Here is a 23,723-nt window from a genome sequence, read left to right on the forward strand (position 1 = left end):
ACAATTTAAAATAACTAAAAAGAAAAGTGGACCTCGGAGCACATGGAGTGGCTGTGAACTCTAGCCCTGAGTGAGGGATCAGAAAACCAGCAAGCACCCTTGGGCTCCACTTCCTTCTCCTCTCAGGCCAAGATGGCTGGTGATTCTGAGCTCATCATAGGAAGCTCTTTGTTCCCCTGGGCCCCAGTGCAGCATCTCTGGTGGAGAAACCATCTGTAAACAAACACTCCATACCCCAGGGGAGTACTGTTAATTTTCCAAGTCTACCGAATGCTAGTTCCCACTGGATCAAACCATAAACTTCCAGATGTTGGGCCTGGTAGAGCCCCTGGGGCAGGTGAGCTTGTATTAAAGATGGGAAACTGGGGCAGGGGTTGGTCTTTTGCCTAAGTTTATCCAAGATCAGCAACCAAACTACAGATGATAGATGATCTCTACAGATGCAAGAGTGCGTTGACTGAGCAGGAGTTCTGTAATGGGTGTGTCTTGCCATGGTGCAGGCCCATCAGGGCGCCTTTCCACAGCCTGAATTTGTATGCTGGGAAGTGAGTGAGTTCCAGGCCCAGCTGCCACCACCATCACCTGCCCCCGTGTTCTGGAAGCTGGTTCCTCTCATGTGCTCTATCTCCTCCCAGATCTGGAACCATCGGGTCCTGAAGGATGAGTTTTTGGGCCAGGTGCAATTGAAGGCTGAACCAGATGACCTCCAGGCCCTCCACACTCTCCACCTCCGAGATGGAAGTAGTCGGCAGCCCAGCGACTTGCCAGGCACCGTGGCTGTGCACATCCTCAGTAGTGCCTCCCTCACAGCTGTCTGACACCTGCTCCTCCACCTAGCGCCAGCGGCTCTCACCTGCATGTCCCCCCAGGCCTGGATTCAGCCTGGAAGCCAGACACTAGGGTTTTTTCCACCCTTCCACTGCCTTGCTGTGTGACCTTGGGAAATCTCTGCCCCTCTCTGAGCCCCAGTATCCTGAGGGCCTCAGAGCATTCCTTTCTTGTTGGGGCATCTTCTTGCCTGAGATTTAAAATAGCCCTCCCCGCCCCAGAATTGCCTCTGCGACGGGAGTCTACCCGTTGAAAATTGTTTCAGGCCCTGCTGTCTGCCAAGGAGTGCCAGGAAGATGTCACTTGTTTACAAATTTCCCTGTCCCCATGACCTAGTCCTGCCCCTTGATACAGACCCAACCCAGTCCCTTTTGAGTCACCTTGAAAGGGCTTTTCCTGGCCAGCTATGGATTCACACTTAGGCTGGGACTGGGGAAAGATACAAGTGACAATTCCTTCTCTTGTCCTCCCTGTCCATTTGGCCACTCAAGGGAGATTGGCCAGGAGGATAGAAGATGCCTAAAGGGTCCAGGTGAAGCAGAACACCACCATGGCCTCACCTCCACTCTGTCCTCAGGTCTTCTCAGAGGCAGATGCCCAGCCAAGCAACAGACGCCTTCTCATTGCTACTTTACTCCCTTCCTGGCCACTCCTGGTCTGAAAGCCCTTGAGGGGAACAGTCACCCGCCTCCCTCCTGGTGTGGGAAGATGGCACCCAGTCAGTGGGTCGTGGCTGTGGGGATATAGGGAGAGGCTCTTGCTCCTTTGCTGTACACCCCCAGATTTTCCTAAGGGGGGGTGCCAGGCCAGGCCCACCAAGGCAGGCCACCTGTTGGGTGACCCTCACCCACCCAGAGGTCCTCTGTGAACATTTCCCTAACCAGCCTCACTGTTCTCTTTGCTGCCCGGACCAAAACATTCCTTTTCAGTCCTCTGTTTTAGGTCCTTTTTGTGTTTTCGACTCAGTTTTAACCAGGGGGAACCTGAGTCCTCTTTCTTCTTAAAGTAATTTTTGAGGGTCCTCTGGTTTTATTTTGGCTCCACCTGAGGAGAGAGGTGGGTAAGGGGAGGCCTTCTGAGAGGAGGGGGAAGAGTGAGCAGCTGGGCCCTGGCATGTACAAGCTGGCGCTGCCAGGCTCCTGTGGAGCTGTTAGTGCTGGGGTTGTCCTACACCTAGACTTCCAGAAGAGCCACAGAGCAGGGGAGATGCTGCAGAGTGGTGACTTGTTTCAGGAACCCAAAGTGGGGTTTGGGATCCTGGTGGAGGTGCTAGATTCTGACTTCTCGGCCTTGCTCACCGCTGACCATGCATAAGAGGGGAAGGAAGTAAAAAGACAGGCCAGAGGATTCCTTCTGGAAAGTCCAGGCTTCCGGCGGGCGATCTCCACCTGACCAGGAGCAAGTCACTGAAGTCTCCGTGCCTCGAATTCTCCCTCAGCTAAGTGGGGCCGGTGACTCCTGTTTGTTGGCCCCTCACTTGGAAAGTGAGGGAAGGTGACACCCCTTTCTCTGTGGACCTCAGCACCTTCATGTAATCACCATCGTCAATGGCTATTACACATTCAAACTTCTGAGTCAGAGATGGAGAGGGGAGCCCAGGTTGATCAGTTTCACCAGTGGAGCTTTGCTCAGCCATACCCCCTGGAACAAAGGGACAGACCTGAACCAAGGGGGCACACTGGTGTGGGCTTCACCTGGGGGCCTTGCACTGCCTCCTGCTTCCAGCAGCATTGTATGGCAGCCTTGCCTTCTCCTCATAGTAGGCCAGGCTGGCTCCTGGATGTGCAGGGACCTCTGTCCCCAAGAGGTTCTGGTGACCATACAGAAGAGGATGGGTCAAAGGGGGACAGTTGCTTTGCTCCCTCTCTGCACCCAGGAGGTCTTGGGAGTCTCCATGTGCTGATAAGTGTGCCCTGCAGCCATGCCACCTGGGCTTACTCTCCTCTAGTGTCACCACAGAATGGGAAAGAAGAGGTCTGTCCTGTTTTCAGAATAAATGTAACCACAAATCTGGAAAAACTTTCCTGTGTTTGTCTGTCCCTCTGTGGAGAAGGAACACGGGGGACTGAAAAGACTTGGAAGTCACAGCTCAGGCTGTGACCAGTAGCATCCTTCAGTCATTCTTTTTGTTTAAACTCAGAGCATTGTGCTTTGCAAGGCTGGCACTCTACCACTTGAACCAACTCCCAAAGCAGTCTTTCCTTCCCTGGAGCCACACCCCCAATCCCTCATTCCTCCCCTGGAGCCACGCCCCCAGCCAGTCTTTCCTTCCCTGGAGCCACACCCCCAATCCCTCATTCCTCCCCTGGAGCCACGCCCCAGCCAGTCTTTCCTTCTCTGGAGCCACACCCCCAATCCCTCATTCCTCCCCTGGAGCCACGCCCCAGCCAGTCTTTCCTTCCCCGGAGCCACGCCCCCAATCCCTCATTCCTCCCCTGGAGCCACGCCCCCAGCCAGTCTTTCCTTCCCTGGAGCCACACCCCCAATCCCTCATTCCTCCCCTGGAGCCACGCCCCCAGCCAGTCTTTCCTTCCCTGGAGCCACACCCCCAATCCCTCATTCCTCCCCTGGAGCCACGCCCCCAGCCAGTCTTTCCTTCCCTGGAGCCACACCCCCAATCCCTCATTCCTCCCCTGGAGCCACGCCCCCAGCTAGTCTTTCCTTCTCTGGAGGCACACCCCCAATCCCTCATTCCTCCCCTGGAGCCACGCCCCCAGCCAGTCTTTCCTTCTCTGGAGCCACACCCCCAATCCCTCATTCCTCCCCTGGAGCCACGCCCCCAGCCAGTCTTTCCTTCCCTGGAGCCACACCCCCAATCCCTCATTCCTCCCCTGGAGCCACGCCCCCAGCTAGTCTTTCCTTCCCTGGAACCACGCCCCCAGCCAGTCTTTCCTTCCCTGGAGTCACATCCCCACTTCTTCCTATAAGCCTCAAATTTGTGCTTGAGGCTTGGCTGAACTCTGCTCCCCTCAGTCTAGGGGTATAGAAATGCAATTCCTGTTCTGGAATATTCTACCAACTGCTGGGGAAGACAACAGCGTGGCTTTTGTTCCTGACAAACGCCTTGCAGTGGGTTTCATGGGATCTTTCTGCTGGCTTGGTTATGACCAAAGGCCTACACCTTGCTGCAGTGAGGTGGAGGCAGCGCGTGAAGGGCTATGGACAGAGACAGTGATCTTGCTGGACCCCAGGTGAGGTGCAGAGGGAGCAGGCAGAGCTGTTGGGAAGATGCCAGCAAGCTCCAGGAAGCCGAAGTTGTGGGAGAAACAAGGTATAAATAGATTTTGGAGGTACAATTGGACAAAACTCTGATGGAATGGATGTGGGGGCTGGGGGATAGGATATGATGAATCTAGGCTGATTCTGCTCTGGTTTGGGTGTTGGGCTGGAGGCTTGGTTCTCAGTGGAGCAGCATGGAAAAGGGGTCTTGGGGTAGGGGTCTGGTGGAATGAGGAGAGAGTGGCTGCCAGAACTCATACTTTTCAGCTCTTGAAATGGTGAGCCAAAATGTCTTTTTGTCATAAAGCATTCAGTCTCAGATGTTCTGCTGTCCCAAAACAAAACAGAGTGAGATGGATAGCTAGAATTCTGAGGAATATGAGGATGAGATAGCTTCTGGACCAGAGTTAAATGTGTTATGACCGGAGGGGGGGTGTGTAATCAAGTAAATACAGTAGTTATCACAGGTTCTGAAAACAACCCTCCTCTTAACCTTCCAAACACACACCCTTTGCCCCAACAGTCTGCACCTGGGTCCTATCTTGGCTGGCATTCTCAGGCCCCTTGTGCCTCAGGGCCTTGTGCTCCAATCAGGGTCTCATTTTTCCCATCCGTGAGCCCAGGCCACTGCACTGCCTACCTAGAAGGCTTGGACGGAGGTGGTTTGAGTAGTTCTGGGTGCTAAGTATCAACCCCAGGTGTAAATACAGGGGGGGCGGGTAGCACAACTATCAGGATCCCTGAGGCATCCTGAGCTCAGCAGAAGCCTCCTGCATGGTCCTGCACTAAGCTGGCTCAGCCCTGTTGCCTGTGAGAGGCTGACTGTGGAACCTATGACCAGCAGATGGCGCTATTGTGCTAGTAGTAATTCCCCACTGCACCGCCCCCCCACCCAAAGGAATCTGAGTCACTATCCAACCCGGACATTCTTGCTCTCTTCTCACTCAAGTCTTCTTCAAGCCCCTGACTCTGACTTCTAGTCTTGCTTCTTCCCCTCTATCCACTATTCCATTACCTGTACATTCTGTCTCTCTCGTGTGTGTGTGCCTCCCTCTCCCCTCCCTTTTCCTTCCCTGAAGACCCAAAACTGAGGAATACACTTAGCATTACCCCAATAGTATTGGGGCTGGTGGTAGTGGCCCAGGCTAGGCAAGAGGAAAGTTCAGGTCTCAGGAAGGGGCCTTCCAGGTGCATCTTAACATTAATAACAAAGATTGTGCTTCTTGTTTGTGTGCTCCTTGTGTGTCCCCCCTCCCCCAACTTTTGGAGTCACACCTGGCTTCACTTCGGGGGTGTCTCTGCTCCATGTGGGGTTCTCTGGGTTGCCAGAATCTCTGGAGAACTATAAGTCAATACAGGTTGCCCACCCCACAAAAGTTGTGGGGGCAGCTGTGAGTAGAGGGGCTTGAGGAAGATTCATCTTGTTGAACTCTTGTCAAGGGGTCAGTCAGGGCACAGATGGTTTGGGTTGAGGGCTGCAAGTACCAGAATGTACGAGACTGTGGGGCTTGCTCATTGAGCTACTTGCTGCTATACCTGCCTGACCAAGCCCTCCGGGGCCTCAGCCAGTAGGATGGGGGCTGGGAGGAAAGGGGAGGAGATGTCAGCAAGCAGTGACCACACCTGGCTAGGTGCTAAGGTCGTGGTACAGTGAATGATGAGGCACCTGAAACCAATCAGTGTTTTATTTTCCACATCTTTTGGGGCCCAGACCGCCTGATAGGAAGGGGTGGCCTGGTTCTAAATCTCACAGCATTGCCAGAGACACCAGTGCTCTGCCTTGCCACTAGCTGGCCAGGACTTCACAAAGAGCCCAGGGCAGCCTCTGGACATTAGCCCCAGCCCGCCCCCCACGCTGATGTCACCACACTCAGACCTTGGAGGCCCTCTCAGGCTCCGCCTCCTGGAAGCAAGCTCTGGAGAGTCAGGGGAGGGTGGCAGTGCTGCCTGGACAGCTGCCCTGGGCAGAGAAGGATCCAGGGAGAGAGCAAGAAAGACAGCAAGAAGCGGAAAGACCCAGAGCCAGACACAGGAGGGACAACTGGGCTGCTTGCTGGGTTGGACTTGGGACCCCAGCTTCTCGAGTCCTTCATGCAGGTGGCGGCTGCCCAGGCCTGAGAGTGGCTCGCACGTGTGCATCTGGGACTCAGGTAGGGTGGGTCACCCCTGTCCCAGGTGTCGGGATTTCTGGAGACGGTGTAGGCTTGGGCCTCCCCTCAAGAGTGTGGCCTCACAGCCACTTCCTTCTGGGCCTCAGCTGCCCTGCATCTTGAGGCGGGGAAGGACTCTGCCACCACAGCCAGTGAGGAATGACCTGCGCCTGAAGGATGGAGGCTTATACCTTGGAGAAAGGAAGAGCCCAAGGGCATGGGGGTTCATGGAATTGTTTGAGCTGGAGTGATAGGCATGCTGGGGGTGGCAGAGGGAAGGTCCTGCTGTCTCTTAGAGTTAAGTAAGTCCCTCTCTCTCTGTCTCAAATCTCCCATCTCTGCTCTTGTGGGAACATAGAGTGGCCCCCGCCCTAACCAGGAACAAGGGCAAATCAGGTATGGGTCTGGAAAATAGCCGTGAGCATGGTGTGGTTCTTACTTTGAGATCTCATATGTATGCCTCATAGTCTTTCCTAATGTGTGCGCCTTACTTTCTCCACCTTTGCCACTGTCCAAAGCCCTCGTTTTGTGGAAACATGTTTCCAGCTCTCTGGAACATGCTGCCTTGGACTGTTAGCATGGTAGCCCAGGTGTTCTCTTTAGCCTCTAGGACCACTGGCTCTGGCTGAATTCACCTGGGCCTGCCCAGGGCTCTGGACTGTGTGTGTCTGCTAAGACCCTGAGCCCAGGGGTCAGGGCTCAGGTGACAGGCAAAGCCATAGGCAGAGGATCCAATGTCCCAGATCTCTGAATGGGCCCTTGTGAAAAATTGATGTCTGTCCTGAGAAATTTATGTTTGTCCTGGGGGGTGGGAGTGGAAGATTGGAAGCTGGGGCAGAAGAGAGCTTACACCAGGGCCCAAGTGGCTGGGACTGCTAGGACAGCCATACGGAATCCCCAGTCTTTCCTGAGTCCATTTGTGGACCTACGCCTGAGCTGGACAAGGTTGGGGACTCTATTGCTCTGGCTCAACTCTCTGCCTTTAAGGGAGAGGGCATAAGGCATAGTTAGGGCTGGGAGAAGGGGCAACACAGAGAGGCTCTTGGCAGCGTGGGGTGGTCGCTATGGAGACACCCCCCCCCAGAAAACATTGGCAAGATTTTGCTGTACGAAATTCCATGTGGAGGGGCAAGGGTGGACTGTGCCAGACATAGCCATTGGTGGGAAAGATTTGAGTGATCATTAGGACCAGGTTGCACTGATCTTAGGAGCTAGACTGAGGGGGGCTGCTGTTACCACACTCCCCAGAGTCCTAGTCCTGGATGTTCCCTGCCCTGCTGTGTGATCTTGAGAAAGTCTTAGTCCTTCTTTTAAGCACTTTCTTTTTAATTATAAAGGTGATTACAGAGGGGTTACCGTTATGTAAATTAGGAACTGAGCACATTTCTTTTGGGACAGTGTTACTCCTTCCCTCCCAGTTTTACCCTCCCCTCCCCACATTTCTGCAGTGTCTGAATGCGTGCCACTGCTGATCCGGGTTCCTTTTTCAAATGGGTGGGGGGTCACACTTGCTACTTCTTAGGAGGCTCAGGGACTTTGGATGGTGACAGTGGCTCAGCTGCTCTGGGCAATGGAGTTGGTGACAGTGGCTGAGGCTCGGGTCACACAGGTTGGACTGAGGCCAGAGGGCCAGAGGCCAGGAAGGGTTTCTGCAAAGGAGGAGCCCAGATGACCCTGCAAGGCTCCAAGCTACCAGGGCTGGCTTCTCAGAACCTGACGTGGTCTCTCCCCAGAGAACTGGGCGTGGCCTGCCGGGCAGGAGGGCTCCGTGACGCAGACGCAGAACCATGGTCATTGTTCAGCAGGTGAGCACTCCCCACCGCAGACCCCATCTTGACATGCGCCAAGTTGGCGCTTCTCTGTCCCCTTCATCTAAGTGGGACACCTTCTATACTCCTTTCCCTTGAAAAATGCCTACTTAGGCTTTAAAGTCTGCTGGGGGGGGGTGGGGGGTTGTTCTGCCTCTTATAGACCCAGCAGGCACCCCTGTGCCCACAGTTCTCTCATTGAGCCCCCCCCCACTTTGTGGGTGAAATCAATCACTTGGTTTCCCAGCAGTGGAACCACATATGCAAAGGCACAAATGTGGACAGGTCCTCGGGGAAGGAGTTAGAAAGGTACTTAAGAAGGACCCCGAGCCTGACTCTGTGTGTGTGTGTGTGCGCGCGCGTGCGTGTGTGTGTGTGTGTGTGTGTTCAACTGGAGCTCCTGAGGTTTTGTGGTGGGAAGATGCAGAGGTGGCTAGCCCTCAGTTAAGTCCTTCTGCTTACCACCCCACACACCCCCTTGGGGTGGGGGGGTCTCTGACTCTCAGTCTTTCCCCGTGACCAGCCTGAGACTGTAATGAGCTTGTGGTCTCTAGAGCAGGGGCCGGGAATGTGGGCCCTGAGCCCGGCAAGGCTGGCACCAGGCCCTGAGATTTGTGGGGCTAGTTGCCATGGGGGCTCAGCTAGCAGCATCCTGTCATCTTGGGGCACCAGAGGCCAATGGGGGAGGGAGGTGCATGAGACCTGTTGGGGTGTGTGTGTATGTATAGGAGAGTGAGGATGCAGCAGGCTCAGGACTCCAGTCTGGGATGAGACACGGCTCGAGCCCTGGGCCCAAGATTCCACTTAGAGGCAGCAGGGACTATAAGAGAGTCACCTTCACTGAAGGGTTGCTGTGTGCTGGGGTCTAGGTATGTGGGGACAGGTACAGCCCCCCTACAATCTCCAAAGCCCCCAAGCTGGCCTCTAGCTATGTCATGTCCCCCTCCCCTCCTGTCACATCTGAAAGCAGGCCCAACACACTCTCAGGGAAATGTCTGAATGCTGGCGCTGGCTCTGTCCATTCAAATAAGAGAAGCCTTTCTGCCCCTGGCTTGGTCTCAAAACATTCAGGCCAGGGTTTCAGCCCCACCTGGGCATGATGGGTGGGAGGACCTGGGACATTTGACTTGGTCTTTCCCTGAGCAGCTGCTCTTCAGTGAAGCACCAGTAGCTCACACCTAGAATCCCAGCTACTCAGGAGGCTGAGATCGGAGGCAGAAAAGTCTGAGACTCTTACCTCCAACTAACTTCTGGCCAGAACAGGAGATGAGGCTCAAGTGGAAAGGTGAATGGAGACAGTGAGGCCCTGAGTTCAATCCTTGGCATGTGCACGAGCACACACTCCCTCCCCCTCCTCTAGCACTGCTGTTTGAGGCTTAGATGCCAAGACTGTGGCCTTCCTCATCTGCCTCCCTGGGCTCCTTGTGCCCTCATTCTGTCACTTCCTCCCTCCCCTGCCTGTGGCCACCCCCTCTCCTTGGCTGCTACTCCTTTAGGATCCATGCCTTGTCTTCTTCCACCCCCATGCCTTCCTGGCAGGGGGTGGGGTGGAATCTGGGGACAGGCTTGAACCCTGGCTTCCTCCAGGGTTTACTGCATCCGTTTTTCTGTATCTGTAGAACCGATAACAGCATCTGCCTTGAAGGACATTGAAAAATGAAATGGCAATGTGTATCAAATGCGTAGCCCGAGCTTGGCAGGGGCCCAACAGATCAGCGGCTGGGATTGCAGCTGGTGCTGTACCTTCCGGGCTAGGAGATACCTTCGCAGACAGACTGAGAACCTAGGCTTGGTCACACTGGAGAAAGCCTCTTGCTTGGTGAGGGGCCTAGCTGATTCAGGTGACCCGTCCCCATGGGTGGCAATCTTCCCACCTGCCAGGTACCCTACTCCTCATTTTGTAGCGGGCTTTGGGAAAGGGATAGCTGAGCCCATATTTGAGGGGGAGGGAGTTGCTGAGGCTCAGATAGGTAATGGAAATGTAAGCTGGGAGGGTCAAGACACAATAGGAGTCCTGATAAGCAGGGCGCAACAGTCAGGAAGAGGAGGCCTGGGGAAGGGATGCCACAGGGCTTAGAGGAGATGTCAGGTGGCATTTGTAGGACAGAAACTCTTTCCTTGGGACTCTGGCAGTCTAGGCCATGGGGTTTATGGCCTCAGGAGTAAGCTTAGGGGTGGCCACCTCCCCTGCCATGTTGGCAGTCACTATCTAGAAAGCCTCACTGAGTCTGGCTCCAGACCCAGCCGGTCACATAGGATGTGGAGACAAAGTGCCTACTCCCTGCCATGAGGAGTTTCCAAACCAAAGGGGACTTGTAGAAACCAGGGGATAAAATTGGGACAACCCTGGGGTGCAGAGGAGGGTGGGAGGGAGTTCAGGAATGGGGGGAGCCCTCTGGGGGCCAAGTCAAGGCGGAATCCCGGAAGGCTGAGCAGGTGGGGTTGGGGTGGCTTGCAGGATGGAAGCAAGGTGGCACATGTGACCTATTTCCCAGTGGCCCTCAAGGGGTCTGGTCAGTGGGCTGGGATAGGAACTGTTTGTACTTGGCCCAGATTTTCAGTGGAGGGAGTTTGAAGATAAACTGTGTGGGTTGTTAGCCATTGAACTGACACTTTTAAGTAAAAGATAATGCTATTCTTTGTGTCTTGTAACAACTTTTGACTTCAAGTTTGCTCAGTCTGATACTAGCATAGATACTCCAGCACTCTTTCCAGTCACTGCATTCAGAGAAAACTACCTGCATCAAGTCCTTCTATGTTGACTCTATCATGAGTTTGAATTGAAAGAGGATCATTTTGTAGCCAGCACAGGATTGGATTATGTGTTATCCATTCTGCCAAGCTCCACCTGTGTGTGCGTTTTGGTGGTTAATTAGGGATAAGTCCCACAGATTTCCTACCCAAGCTGCCCTCAAACTGGGATGATCAGATCTCAGCCTCCTGAATAGTTAGGGTTATAGGCATGAACTGACCAGTGCCTGGCTCCTTTATACATTAGAAAAAATTAATTAAAAATTTTAAATTGAAATTTTACTTTTAAATTCTATTTTTATAAAATTTAAGCTTTTGAATTAAAATGTTACATCTAATTTTATTTCCTTTATGATTATTCTTAAATTTACAATTAATAATTTAAATTCATAGTATAGTTTAAAACTAAATTAGGTTCAGTAGTATATGAAAATATGCTTCTGTGTAAACCATTATTATATCTTATATACGTTATGTGTGAATATACACTTGTCACTATTTTATGCCTTTGTCCTTTAAGTCATATAGAAAGAAAAGACTGACAAACCAAAAGTATAATAATATTGGCTATTTATTGTTGTAACAACAGCAAATGCTGTTTTGCCTGACCCAAGTCTGGAATCCTGGGCCTGGGTGCTGTCTCTGGGCTCCTTTTGCTCAAGGCTAGCACTCTACCACTTGAGCCACAGCACTTCTTCTGCTTTTTTCTGTGATTTATTGGAGATAAGAGCCTCATGGACTTACCTAGCTTTGAACCACGATCCTCAGAGGACCGTTTCCTGCATAGCTAGAATTACAGGCATGAGTCATTTGCATCTTGAACAATTGAGGTTTTTGTTGTTTTGTTTTGCCAGTACTGGGGCTTGAACTCAGGGCCTGAGCACTGTCCTTGGGCTTTCTCAAGGCTAGAGCTCTAACACTTGAACCACAGCACCACTTCCAGCTTTTTCTATGTAAGTGATACCAAGGAATCAAACCAGGGCTTCATGCATGCTAGGCAAGTGCTTTTATTTTTGTGGGTCATAGGACTTGAACTTGATCTGGACACTGCCCCTGAGCTCTTCAGCTGAAGGCTACCACCCTATCCTGAGTCTGGGCATTGTCCCTGATCTCTTCAGCTACCATCCTACCCTTAAGCCAAGCCCCACTTCCCGTTTTCTAGAGGTTAATAATTGGAGATAAGAGCCTCAGGTCCTTTTGTGCTTAGGCTGGCCTTGAACCTTGATCCTTAGATCTCAGCCTCCTGAGTAGCTAGGATTACAGGTGTAAGCCATCGCTGGCTTACAATTGTTATTTCCGAGACAGTCTTATTTTTCAGTCTGGGCTGGCCTCAAATTCTCCATCTTCCTGCCTCTGCCTCTTGAGTGCTGGGATTACAGGTGTCTGACAGCAGACCTGGCTAATAACCAACTTTTATCTCTGTATACCATTACCTTTATCAGTTACCTTCTGAGTTACTATTTAATGCCTTCCTATCTTCCCCCAACTCCTCCCCCACACATTTTTTAAAATAGTAAATTTTATTTCTATTTTACAGTCTCCATTATTTTTTCTTTTGGTGGTACTAGAGATTGATCTGAGGGTCCTGCCCTTAAACATTTTTAGGGCACAGTTGAGTGATATTGAATGCATTCATTCATAGGTAAAACCATCTCCACAAAGCACATCCATGCCAGTATATTTCATGAAGTCTTTTTTCCTCCCTGGTCCCTATCCCTTCTACTTGTTATTTGTCACTTACAATGTGATACAGTGGGTAGTCACATGAATTGTACAGGATTTGTGATTTTTTTCTTCCTTCCTTTCCTTCCTTTCCTTCCTTTTCTTTCTTTTTTTCTTTCCTTCCTTCCTTCCTTCCTTCCTTCCTTCCTTCCCTTCTTTCTTTCTTTCTTTCTTTCTTTCTTTCTTTCTTCTTTCTTTCTTTCTTTCTTTCTTTCTTTCTTTCTTTCTTTCTTTCTTTCTTTCTTTCTTTCTTTCTTTGTCCTGGGGCTTGAACTCAGGCCTGCGCACTGTCCCTGAGCTTCTTTTGTTCAAGGCTAGAACTCTACCACTTGAGCCACAGCATCACTTCTAGCTTTTTTTTTGTGGTACTGAGGAATTGAAACCAGGGCTTCATGCATGCTAGGCAAGCACTCTACCCGTAAGCCACATTCCCAGCCCCAGCATTTGTGTTTTTGTGGTGATTTCCAGCAACCCCAAGATTCCTCCCTGTGCTAGCATCTGACAGAATTTACTTCCTTATGAAGGTTGAATACTATTCCATGGAATGTTGTATATACATTTTCTTTAGTCATCCATTAATGAATACTTTGTGTTTTAGCTTTTGTGAACAGTGCTGTAAATGTAGGCCCTGCTTTACATTCTTTCTGGTCTATGCATGCTCAGAATTGGGCAGTAACTGTCTTCTGTTTTTGTTTTGAAGAGTTGCCCTACTTTTCCCACAGTAGTTATGCTATTTCATTCCTAGAAACAGGGCACATGGACTCCATTCCTAACTTATTTTCTGTTTTTGCTTTTTACTGGTACTGGGGTTTGAATTCCAAGGCTTCACACTGGCTTGACTTGCTTGTTCAATCATGGTTAATACTCTACCACTTGAGCTACACAACTAGCATGGTTTTGGCTGGCTCTGAATAACAGTCTTCCAGAAATCAGTCTCTGAGTAGAATTACAGGTGTGAGTCAAGCACACACATATACATACACACATACACTAGCCATTATCACAAGAATAAAGTGGCATTTCATCATAATTTTGACTTACATTTCCTTTAGGATTAGTCATGTTAAAGGTATTTTTATGTGTCTCTTTTCCCATTTATCTTTTTTTTTTTTTAACCAGTCCTGCGATTTGAACTCAGGGCATGGGCACTGTCCTTGCGCTTTCTCAAAGCTAGAGCACTTGAGCCTCAGCACGATTTGCAGCTTTTTTCTATGTATGTGGTACTGAGGAATCAAACCTGAGTCTTCATGCATGCTAGGCAAGCACTCTACCGCTAGGCCACACTCCTGGTCCCATTTATCTTTTTGTGCAAGTCTTTTGCTGGTTTCGAGTCAGATTGTTCTTTCCTTCAGCGTTCTTTAATTTCTACCATTTCTCATAAAGCAGCCAACTAGTGACAAACTCTTTGGTATTTATTTGGGAATGTCCTCATTTTTTCTCCTTTAATTGATTAATTTGCAGTATTGGGGTTCAGACTCAGGGCATCTACTTGATAGGCAGATATTTTACTACTTGAGCCATGCCTCCAACACCTTTTCCTGTGTTTCCTTTTTCATTGTTCTTATTAAGGTGTTGTGCAAAGGAGTTACTGTTTCATAAGTACACTTCTTCTTGGACAATGTCACCCGTTGCTTTGCTTTCCTCGTTTCTCCCTCCCATTCCTTCCCACATACTTGCATAGTTCATTTCCAACGCGGTGTCAACTGAATGCTCTGTTTGCTTTTAAGATAGGGTCTTGTTTTTTTGCCAGAGCTAGCCTGAACTATGATTCTTCTATGTCACCACCAAGCCCGACTTAAAAAAAACAAAAAACAAAACCAACTTTATTGTCAGGTGATGTACAGAGGGATTGCAGTTGCATGTGTAAGTAGTGAGTGCATTCCTTGTTGGACATTGCTGCCCCCTCTCATGTTTCCTCCCCCACCCCCACCCCTCCAAAAAGAATTCTTTTTTTTTTTTGCCAGTCCTGGGGCTTAAACTCTGGACTGGGCACTGTTTTTGAGTTTTCTCTAGTGCTCTACCACTTGAACCAAAGTGCCACTTTGGCTTTTCTGTGCATGTGGTACTGAGGAATTAAACCCAGGGCTTCATGCATGCTAGGTGAGCACTCTACCACTAGGCTATATTCCCAGACCTTTTTGTTTGATTGATGGTTGTGTTTTAGTAACTAGGTCTTATGAACTGTTCTATATGGCTGAAACTATAAAGTTCCTAATCTCACTCTCCCAAGTAGCTCAGATTGCAGGTGTGAGGCACCATGACACCCCCACACCCTCCAATTTAAGCATATCTTCCGCCTGCGTACTTTCTGAAGAGAATTCAGCTGATAATCATAGCAAGGATTCCTGATGTAGAGCAAGTCACCTTTCTTCCTACTGCCTCTGGGGAAACAGGCATGGCAGGACCAGCTCTTGGCACCCTGAAGGGTCTCCCCAAGGGGGTGTCTTGGACACCAGACCGTTTAATACGTTCTTCCTTCTCTCCATGATTGCCTCTTCCCCATGTATGCTGAAAGCTTATGATAGTGAGCTGTCACTCTTACCCTCAGTTAATCATGACCAAGGGACCCATGGTATATGATACTCTTCAGTAAGTGTTACACATCCTTTTTTATTTTTTTCCGGTTGCTTGTAGGGCTTAAACTTGGGGCCTGGGCACTGTCCCTGAGCCTCTTTCTGCTCAAGGCTTGTGCTTTATCATTTGAGCCTCAGTGCTACTTCCAGTTTTTTGGTGGTCAACTGGAGATGAGTCTCTCACAGACTTTCCTGCCTGGTCTGGCTTTGAACCGTGATCCTCAGATCTTAGCCTTCTGAGTAGCTAGGATTACAGACGTGGGCCCCGGGCCCAGCTAGTGTTACACATCTTAACCTGCTGACCCCATGAGCATCGTAGGCAAAGCTATCACCCTATCACCCACAGATAAGGAAACAAAGGCCATGGAGGAGGTGGGACTCCCCCCCGGGGAGTTCAGCTTGTGAGTGGCAGACCCAGGATTAAACCTAAGCCTGTGGTTCCAGAGTCCATGGCCACACCACGTGTCTGCCTGTCCCTTATCCAGTCCGTCTGTCCATCTATCTGGGTCTATCTAGCCTCCCAGGATGTGAGCTGAAGAATGTGTCTCATTTGCAGTGACTTGGGTGCTTAGGTCCCAGCCTCCCCAACCAGTGCCCAGCAGAGGCTGCTTTCATGGCCGCTCAGAAGGATGCCCTCGGGTCCTCCTCCTGTTCTTCCTTGTGCTGCAGCGGACCCACAAGAGTAGGTGGGCTGGGGTGGGTACGCTAGGCTTGCTGGGTAAAGGATCTCTTCCGAGAGCCGGGTCCTCGAGGGAACACAGGGTAGGGGTGGGAATTGCTTTGCCCCGGGCCCCTAAATTTGGGTCAAGGAAGCCCTGATCTGTATGGGGACATTGCTGCCCCCTTTCCTGCACCCCAGTTGGGCATCTATAGACCACACAGAGTGCCAGAAGGGGACTCAGGAATTCTTGAAGAGAGGAAAGAAAGAAAATGGGGGAAGGCAGAAAAGTAGCAGAGAGTGGGTGGGAGCACCCCCCCCTCTCCCATGGTGGGAGCACCCCCCCTTCTCCCATGGGACCATGGTCTCTGGCTCACAATCCAGTCTGGACTTGTGCCAGGACCTGTGTAGACACACCAGGCCACAGAGCCCGACTTGGCTAGTGAGGATGAGCTGGGAGCCATGACCAGAGCTCTTATGTCCTGGGGAACTCGGGCCCCTCCCCCACCAGACCTCAGGGGCTCTTCCTGGGGCCAGGCTCTAAAGTTGACCCCTGACCCCGACCCCAGGAACTGTTTATCTACTGTTGTTTTCTCTGAGGTGGCCACACAGATGCACTGTGTCTTTAATACTAAAATCCTTGGGATTTATTCTGGGGTGTGTGTGTGTGTGTGTGTGAATTTGCTTTCCTTCAAATCTGCAGTCCCTCCAGGAGTTCCAAGGGCCACCTGTCCTGACACCCCAGGCAGGGCTCTGGCTGTTGGTTGGGAAGGGTGTGGCCGTCTGCCTTGTCCCCTCCCTGCCTGCCGCCCTGTGGGGCGTCACCTAAGCCGCTGTCGCCACCCTCCCCCGTGGCAGATGGCTGGGTTTAGGGTTCCCCAGCCCGGCACGCACAGGATTAGGTGAATTAGGGAGCCCACGGGCTGCCAGGCACCAGAGCCTCTGGCCATGGAGTCCCCCAGGAACCCCACCGACCCCAGCCAGGGCCATGCCCAGCAGTCTGGCAAATGGGCACTAGTGCGCAGCCTGAATCAGGCTTTCAAGACCTTCGCTGCTGTTATGCCGGTGAGATCCGGGGGTGGGGGTGGGAAGGGGTAGGGGAGGGAGAGGAGATCCTGTCACCCAGGCCTCACTTTCCAGCTGTCCAGAAGTCCAAAAGCTGGCACCAGTGGCTCATGCCCATAATCCTAGCTACTCAGGAGACTGAGCTCTGGGGATCTAGAGTTGAAGCCAGCAGGGTCAGGAAAGTCCAGGAGACTCCTATCTCCAGTTACTCACCAAAAAGCTGGAAGTGGAGCTGTAGCACAAGTGTTAGAGTATAAGCCTTGAGCAAAATACTCAGGGACAGTGCTCAGGCAGTATGTTCAAGCTCCCCAAACCAGTTCCCTTCCTTCCCACCACCACCCCCCCAAAAAAAAGGCTGGGCAAGTTTTTGGAGCTAGGGGTGTGAGGGAGAGTTGCAGCTCCAGGAATCTGTGTGGGATCCCTGATCTCTGCATCAACTTGGGGGGGCATCTCCAAATTCTGCTGGCTGTTCCCTAAGCCTGGCCAGGGAGGTTTCCTATGGGGTTGAGGGTGGCAGGTTGTAGTGGGCCAAGTCTGGGAGAATTCCCACCTCTAGCTGTCAGCCATCTGGCTTAGGGAAGGGGCCCCATTTACACTGCTCAGCCAGTGTTTGTTGACTGACCCAGGGTTGGTTCCCTTTATTATCACAGATTCGCAACTGGACCCTTCTATGCTGTGGAGGGACACAGCTCACCTTCGCCCACCTGACAAATAGGGCTGACAAAAGCATGTCCCAGAGTGGAAGTGAGGGAGAGGGTCAGGATGGCCTGGAACTGGCCTCTGGTGATCCCACAAACAGATGAAGCCCCAACCCCTCCCAGAGGAGAGAAAGTCGAGCAGGGCACAGGCATACCAGCCTTGGTACCCGGGATGAAGAGAGCAGGCAGCAAGAACAGCTTCTCCCATCTTTTTTGCAGCACTGCCTCCCGCCTCCCATGCTGAGGCTGGAGCTCAAGGAGGCCCAGAGAGGCTGAATAACTTATGTAAAGTCAAGTAGCAGAACGGGGACTAGAACCCAGATCGTTTTTGACTTAGGTGTTCACTGTGGCTATGTGCCAGCTTTCCTGCAAGGAGGTCTTAGGGTACCCTTGACAATATGTAGACAGACTCATTCTAGGAAATGACCATTCTGTGGCTGGGTGCCTTGCCAGGTAGACCTTCTCCAGCCAGAAAGTGAGGGCTGAGCCCTTGCTGCTCAGCCCCACGGAGGCACATACCATGTCACAAATGGGCCCTTTAGTTCAAGATGAGGTCGTTACAGGGGCACCTCTTAGAGTGTGGCATGGAAAACCATCACTGGGCTAATGGAGTCCAATGCTCCCCATGGCAGCCTGGGCACCAGACATAAGGATGGGAGACCCTTCCGGGGTTAGAGCCCTCTTCCTTGTCACAGACCCTTAGGGCTTCCTTCTTGCCAGAAGCTCTGGCACACTCTGCATTGAGCTGCTAGTGGCTCCCCAGTTCTATGTTGATTGACTGCCAGGTTCCTATTTGTGTCTCTTTGGGCCTCAGTTTCCTCCTCTGTACCATGAGCCCCCTCTCTCACTTCCTGGCTAGTTTCCCAAGGGCCACCGGAATAGGCCCCCTCCCCTGCGCATGTGTGCACCGGTGAGCTGGCCTCAATTCTCCCTGAAGCCTCTGCATGTTGCCACTGGCAGTCCTGGTTGGTGTAGTAATAATTGTCACTGCTCTCCTGGAACAGCAGGTTAAAAGGGTCCAGTCAGTTCTGCTTGCTGTATGGCCCAGAGTACCTCCTCAACACCCTCCCTGGCTTCCCAGGCCAGCCTCCATTTCCTCCTCCTGTGAGGTATTTTATTTTGACTCTTGTATTTTCTTTCAAAGGGAACAACACATTTTCTTTTTTTTTTTTTTAAGATTTTTTATTGTAATTAATAGAAGGGTTACATTATATTTTCCAGATAGTAGGTGCATTAATTCACATACATTGATACCCTTTCACATGTCTTGGTCCCCATTTCCCTCCTCCCCCCCCCCCCAACCCGGAACACATATTTTCTATATAATGAGCCCTGGGCTGGGCTAGGAGACTGTTCTTCCACTGTCCAGAGCCCAGCCACAGGATGCTTTCCCCTTTCCTCCCTCCTCCTCCCTCCCTCCTACTTTCTTTCCTTCCCTTCCTCCCTGCCCCCCTTTCTCTTCTTTCAGCACTGGTAATGGAGCCCAGGGCTCCTGTGTAGCTGCCAGAAAAATTCACCACCCTTGATCTGTACCCCAGACCCGCTTTCTGCACCTTTTCTCCCAGCCACTCCTTCTCTCCCTGAGGCCCACTGTGTCCTTGGCTTTGGGGAATCATGAGTGGGAGGCTCAGCTGGGCCCAGGCCTGCGCGGCTTGGTGCTGACTGCGAGAAGGCAGCGCAGCAGAGTCCATAGGACGTGATTTGCGCCTCCACCCAGCAACCACAGTGGAGTATGTCAAGGCGGAAACCCATCCTGCATTTCCCAGTGGCTTCTTGTCAGCCCTAAGAGAAAATGCAACTCCTGCTCGTGGCTTATAGAACGCTGTGTCCCCAGCTCTGTTCGCTGCAGCCTGGACTGTTCCCTGTCCTGGACAGTCTCCCTCCCTCTGTTCCTGCTGCATCCCCAGAGGCGGACCACTGCAGGAGAGGAGTAAATATCATCTGGCCGGGGTGGGGAGGCCATGGAGAGCTGCTGCTATGAGGTCGGGTGGGAGGGGGCTAAGCACTGGGGACAGGAAGTTCAGCTTAGTCCTGGGGGTCAAGCAGATGTGAGGATGGAAGGGTGGGCTGTGGGAAGCAGTGTGGAGCTAAGGGCCCACACTTCATGGAGGCGGGGTGACGTAAAGCTTCAATGTGGGACACGCCTGGCCTAGCTCTACTGTGCATGAACTGCCATTCACACTAAGCAAGGGTCCAGGGTGTGTGCTGATGGGAGGAGGAGGAGGTTGACTCACAAGGGCGCCCCTCCCTCACCGAAGGATGAGGAAACAGGCTCTGGGGTCAGTAAGGCAGGCCTGGGCCCCAGTCTTCTGACTCATGCTCACAGATTGGTGGGGAACCCATTTAATTTTTACATCAACTATGTTTCAAACTGCTACTTGATTTTTAAGTTACATTTTTTTTATTAAGATGTCAAGTTTTGTCATCATCCTGGGAGTCTGAGAACCTCCCTCTAAAAGAAGAGTTTTTCTTCAGATTAGAGTAAAATCTAATCTACTCCAAGCCCAAAGAGAATGTTTGTGTCCTGGACCCTGCCCACCTCTTTGACCTCCTTTCTCTTATCTCCTAGCCGCTACTGCTTTCTCTCTTGCCCGAGGGCCTTGGTATAGGTCACTCCCTCCGGATATTTTTCCTTGCTCTTTCTCTGGCTGGCTGCTGCTTATCTAGCGGCTGATTTCGGCTCTGAGATGTCCTCCACAGAGTCACTTCATTGATCACGGAGTCACAAAAGTGGCAGTTCCCCTTCTCACCCTCCAGATTGGGGCTCTCCTCACAATCCAAAACAGTTTGGCTTCTCTTACCAAGCCCAGCATGGTGCAGTGTCCCCAAAGGAACTCATTATAGCAGGAGGAGAGTCAGTCCTGGCCAGAGGGAGAGGACAGTGTTCACCAGTTTGGGGTCCCCATGTCCCCTCCTTAAGAATGGAGAGAACAGGGGCTGGGAGTTTGGCCTAGTGGTTAAAGTGCTTGCCTAGCATGCATGAAGACCCGGGTTCGATTCCTCGGTACCACATACATAGAAAAAAGCCGGAAGTGGTGCTGAGGTTCAAGTGGTAAAGCTCTAGCCTTGAGAAAGTCCAAGGATAGTGCTCAGGCCCTGAGCTCAAGCCCAGGACTGGCAAAAAAAAAAAAGAATGGAGAGAATGTGGTTTTTTTGGTTTTGCTAAAAATCCCTAAGGATTCCCATCTGGGGTTCGTGTGTGCCCTGTGGGCCTTGGGAAGTAGGCTCTGGGCAGGCCTGGATTGGAGGCACCCCTGCTCCTGAGACTCTGTTCACTACGTGTACAATGGGGTCAGTTGTGGCTCTGCAGAGGAGGAGCTGATGGCATGGCGTCCATCCTTAACTGGGGCTGGCACCTGGAGACCCCTTGCAAGCGCCTGCTCTCCTTTCTTCTCGTGTTGCACAGTGCTGCTGCTGCCCCTGCTGGAGCCTGGGTGCTGGGGAGGGAGGGTGCCTGGGCCCCTTTCTACTGAGCTGCCTGGCTTCTCGCCCACAGGGGGACTATGTGTGGCTGGACCTAAGGTCGGGGCAGGAGTTCGATGTGCCCATCGGGGCTGTGGTGAAGCTGTGTGACTCTGGGCAGATCCAGGTGGTGGATGATGAAGACAATGTGAGTAGCCCCTCCTCCACCTGCCCTGCCTGGGGTGGGGAGACAGGTGAGCCAAGAGGTGGCCTGTCTCATCGGGACAGGCATGGGGCTGGTGCCTTGCAGATTCAAAGCCTGCATTGCCCACTGCTGGCTGTGCAAGCTCAGTGAGGCACCTCAGTTTCCCCTTCTGTAAGGTCACTGTTTCTCCAGGCTGTTGGCCCACAGGTATGAGCATCATGCCAGAACTGTGTGGGATGGTGTGTCCCAGTGAGAAAGTGAGTTGGCATCTTGGCTTCACTGGGCTATGGTGTCATATGAATTCAGTCATTAGCGGTTAACCCTTTAACCTCTTGTGGCCCCGAGGCAAGGTGGTAGTAGTGGGGACTGATGGAGGAGTGAAGGTCTGAAGTCAGGGCTGCTCTAGAGAAGGAAGAGGCCCAGAAGGGGAGCCGTGGGGCCTCCGAGCATAGGTGCTCACGTGATTGTGGGTATGGGGACATACATTTCCCCTGCAGGGCGGCAGCTTAGCAGCCACATGAAACACCCTAGAAGATCCAACTTACCTAGGTGTAGAATTAAGCTGAGTCCCTGTCTCAGCTGTCTGAGGGAGAGTCAGGAAGGAATGAGAGTGCAGTGGGCCTTGCTGGGAGAAGGGGAGGGAAGAGGGGGTGGAGGCAGGAGCTGGAGGCCAAGGACAAGCTTTGAGTCCTCAGAGCTGACCAAATCCTGCAACCCCAGCTTTGTCTTTGGATACTTACTACATCTGTGAAAGGCAGGGCAGACCACACTTGTTCCCCCCAGGGAAACTGAGGCATGGAGATGCATCATCCAGCTAATAAGTGATGTGTTGGGATTAGAACCTCAGCCTCTGGGCATGAGTTTCCCCCTTCAGCATCCCAGTGGTAACAGTGGGACTCAGGCTCTGTTAACCATGCTGGTGTTCTCCCCTCCCCCTCCCCCTGTTGGGACTGGAGGACCACAGGCTGGGCAGTGGTACAGACAGCACCTTGAGGATGAGGACCAGGGACTCAAGCCCGCCGGCTTGAGTTTCACCTGGGTCATGTTGCATGTCAGATGGTGTCCCGTAGCTCTGTGTCACTGGATCCTCTAGGTCCCCTCGCACCCTGACAGCGGGGGCTGTGGGAAGGGGAGCGGCGTGGGTGGGAGGGTGGGTGGGGAGGGAGGCTGCAGTTTTCTTCAGTGGCCTCACAGCCCCTGGACTTCTGGCTCCTTTCTTATCTCCTGCCAATTTTGCCTCTGCCTTCCCACAGATTGCTTGCAACTTGAGCTGGGGGGGGCGGGCGGGGGAGAAGGACCAGCAAAGTCACATGGGACAGCACGTGTGCGCCCCAAGAGCTCCCAGAAGAGCCCTGCATGAATGCTTCCGCTGAGAAATGGAGCCAGGGTCCCACCTTTTCCAAGCCAGTCTCACTGCAGGTGGAGCCTCTTGCCCTTCCTCCTCCAATTGCCATCTCAGGCCGGCCCGGTTCCTCACAGGTCCCGGCTGGGGGTTGTCAGTGCCCCCCTCCCCCCACTTCCCTTCCTCTCCCCGGCTACACTTTGGCCCTTGCTGGAGGCACCTGAGATTGTGGACCTTGGCCTGCCTTTCAGAATGGGGAGAGTTCCTCTCTTTTTCTTTTTCTCTCATTTCTCCCTTTCCTCCCCAGCCAGGATTGGGGTTTGAACTCAAGGGTGTAGGGGCTATCGCTTAGCATTTTCACTCAGCACTAGCACATTTGCCACTTGAGCCTCAGCTTCACTTTCAACATTTTGGCTGTGAGAGATAATAGACTCACAGACTTTCCTACCCAGGCTGGCTCTGAACTGGAAGCCTCAGACTTGACGCTTCTGAGTAGCTAAGATGATGAGCCACTGGTGCCAAGCTTCTGTCTCCCTTTCAATTTGCATGTATTTGTTGTACAAAGGAATTTTACAGTGATTTTTCCATGTGTATGATTGACTTTGGTTAAGTTTACCCATTTGGTTGTTATAACTCTTGTCTTTTAAGCATTTTTTTTTTTTTGCCAGTTCTGGACTTGAACTCAAGGCCTGAGCACTGTCCTTGGACTTTCTCAAGGCTAGAGCTCTACCACTTGAGCCTCAGAACCACTTCTGGTTTTTTTTTTCCTATGTACGTGGTACTAAGGAATCAAACCTGGGTCTTCATGCATGTTAGACAAACACTACCACTAGGCCAAACTCCCAGCACTTAAGCATTTTTTTTTTTTGGGGGGGGGGGTCAGTTGTGTGGCTTGGACCTGGGCACTGTCCCTGAGCTCTTCAGATCCAGGTTATCGCTCTACTACTTGAACCACAGCTCCAGTTCCGGTTTTCTGGTGATTAATTGGAGATAAGAGTCTCATGGACTTTTGTGCCCAGGCTGGCTTTGAACCACAATCTCAGATTTCAGTCTCCTAAGTAGCTAGGATTACAGGCATGAGCCACCAGCACTCAGCTTATTTGGTGTCAGTCCTAGGGCTTGGATTCAGAGCTTTTGGCTCTGTCCTTGATATTTCTCAGGGCTAGCACTCTATCACATGAGCCACAGCACCACTTCTGGCTTATTCTGTGTATGTGGAACCAAGGAATTGAACTCCAGGCTTTGTGCATGCTAGGCAAGCACTCTACCACTAGGCCACACTCCTAGCCTCATTGTTCTGGT

At 51.9% G+C, this 23,723-nt stretch overlaps 2 protein-coding genes across 5 annotated transcripts in view; both read left to right on the forward strand.

Annotated features, from left to right (window-relative positions):
• Capn5 (calpain 5) overlaps positions 1–848 on the forward strand; it is a 50,585-nt gene extending 49,737 nt beyond the window's left edge. Inside the window, exon 13 of the mRNA XM_090348466.1 lies at positions 636–848. Within this exon, the coding sequence (XP_090204592.1) occupies positions 636–818 (183 nt within the window). The 3' untranslated portion in view covers positions 819–848. The remainder of the gene's footprint in view (positions 1–635) is intronic.
• A 7,069-nt stretch (positions 849–7,917) lies between these two features.
• The window catches only part of Myo7a (myosin VIIA), a 73,019-nt gene continuing 57,213 nt past the window's right edge, over positions 7,918–23,723 (forward strand). For 3 of the 4 annotated variants that reach the window (XM_090348467.1, XM_090348470.1, XM_090348468.1), the window contains exons 1-3: positions 7,918–8,002; positions 19,307–19,402; positions 20,969–21,082. In XM_090348467.1, coding sequence (XP_090204593.1) covers positions 7,985–8,002; positions 19,307–19,402; positions 20,969–21,082 — 228 coding nt within the window. In that variant the 5' untranslated portion in view covers positions 7,918–7,984. Of the gene's footprint in view, positions 8,003–8,235; positions 8,315–19,306; positions 19,403–20,968; positions 21,083–23,723 lie in introns of those variants that run through there. The other variant, XM_090348469.1, reaches the window with a different exon arrangement.

This window comes from Megascapheus bottae, chromosome 16, assembly GCF_031878675.1.
Source record: "Megascapheus bottae isolate mThoBot1 chromosome 16, mThoBot2.hap1, whole genome shotgun sequence".
NCBI lineage: Eukaryota > Metazoa > Chordata > Mammalia > Rodentia > Geomyidae > Megascapheus > Megascapheus bottae.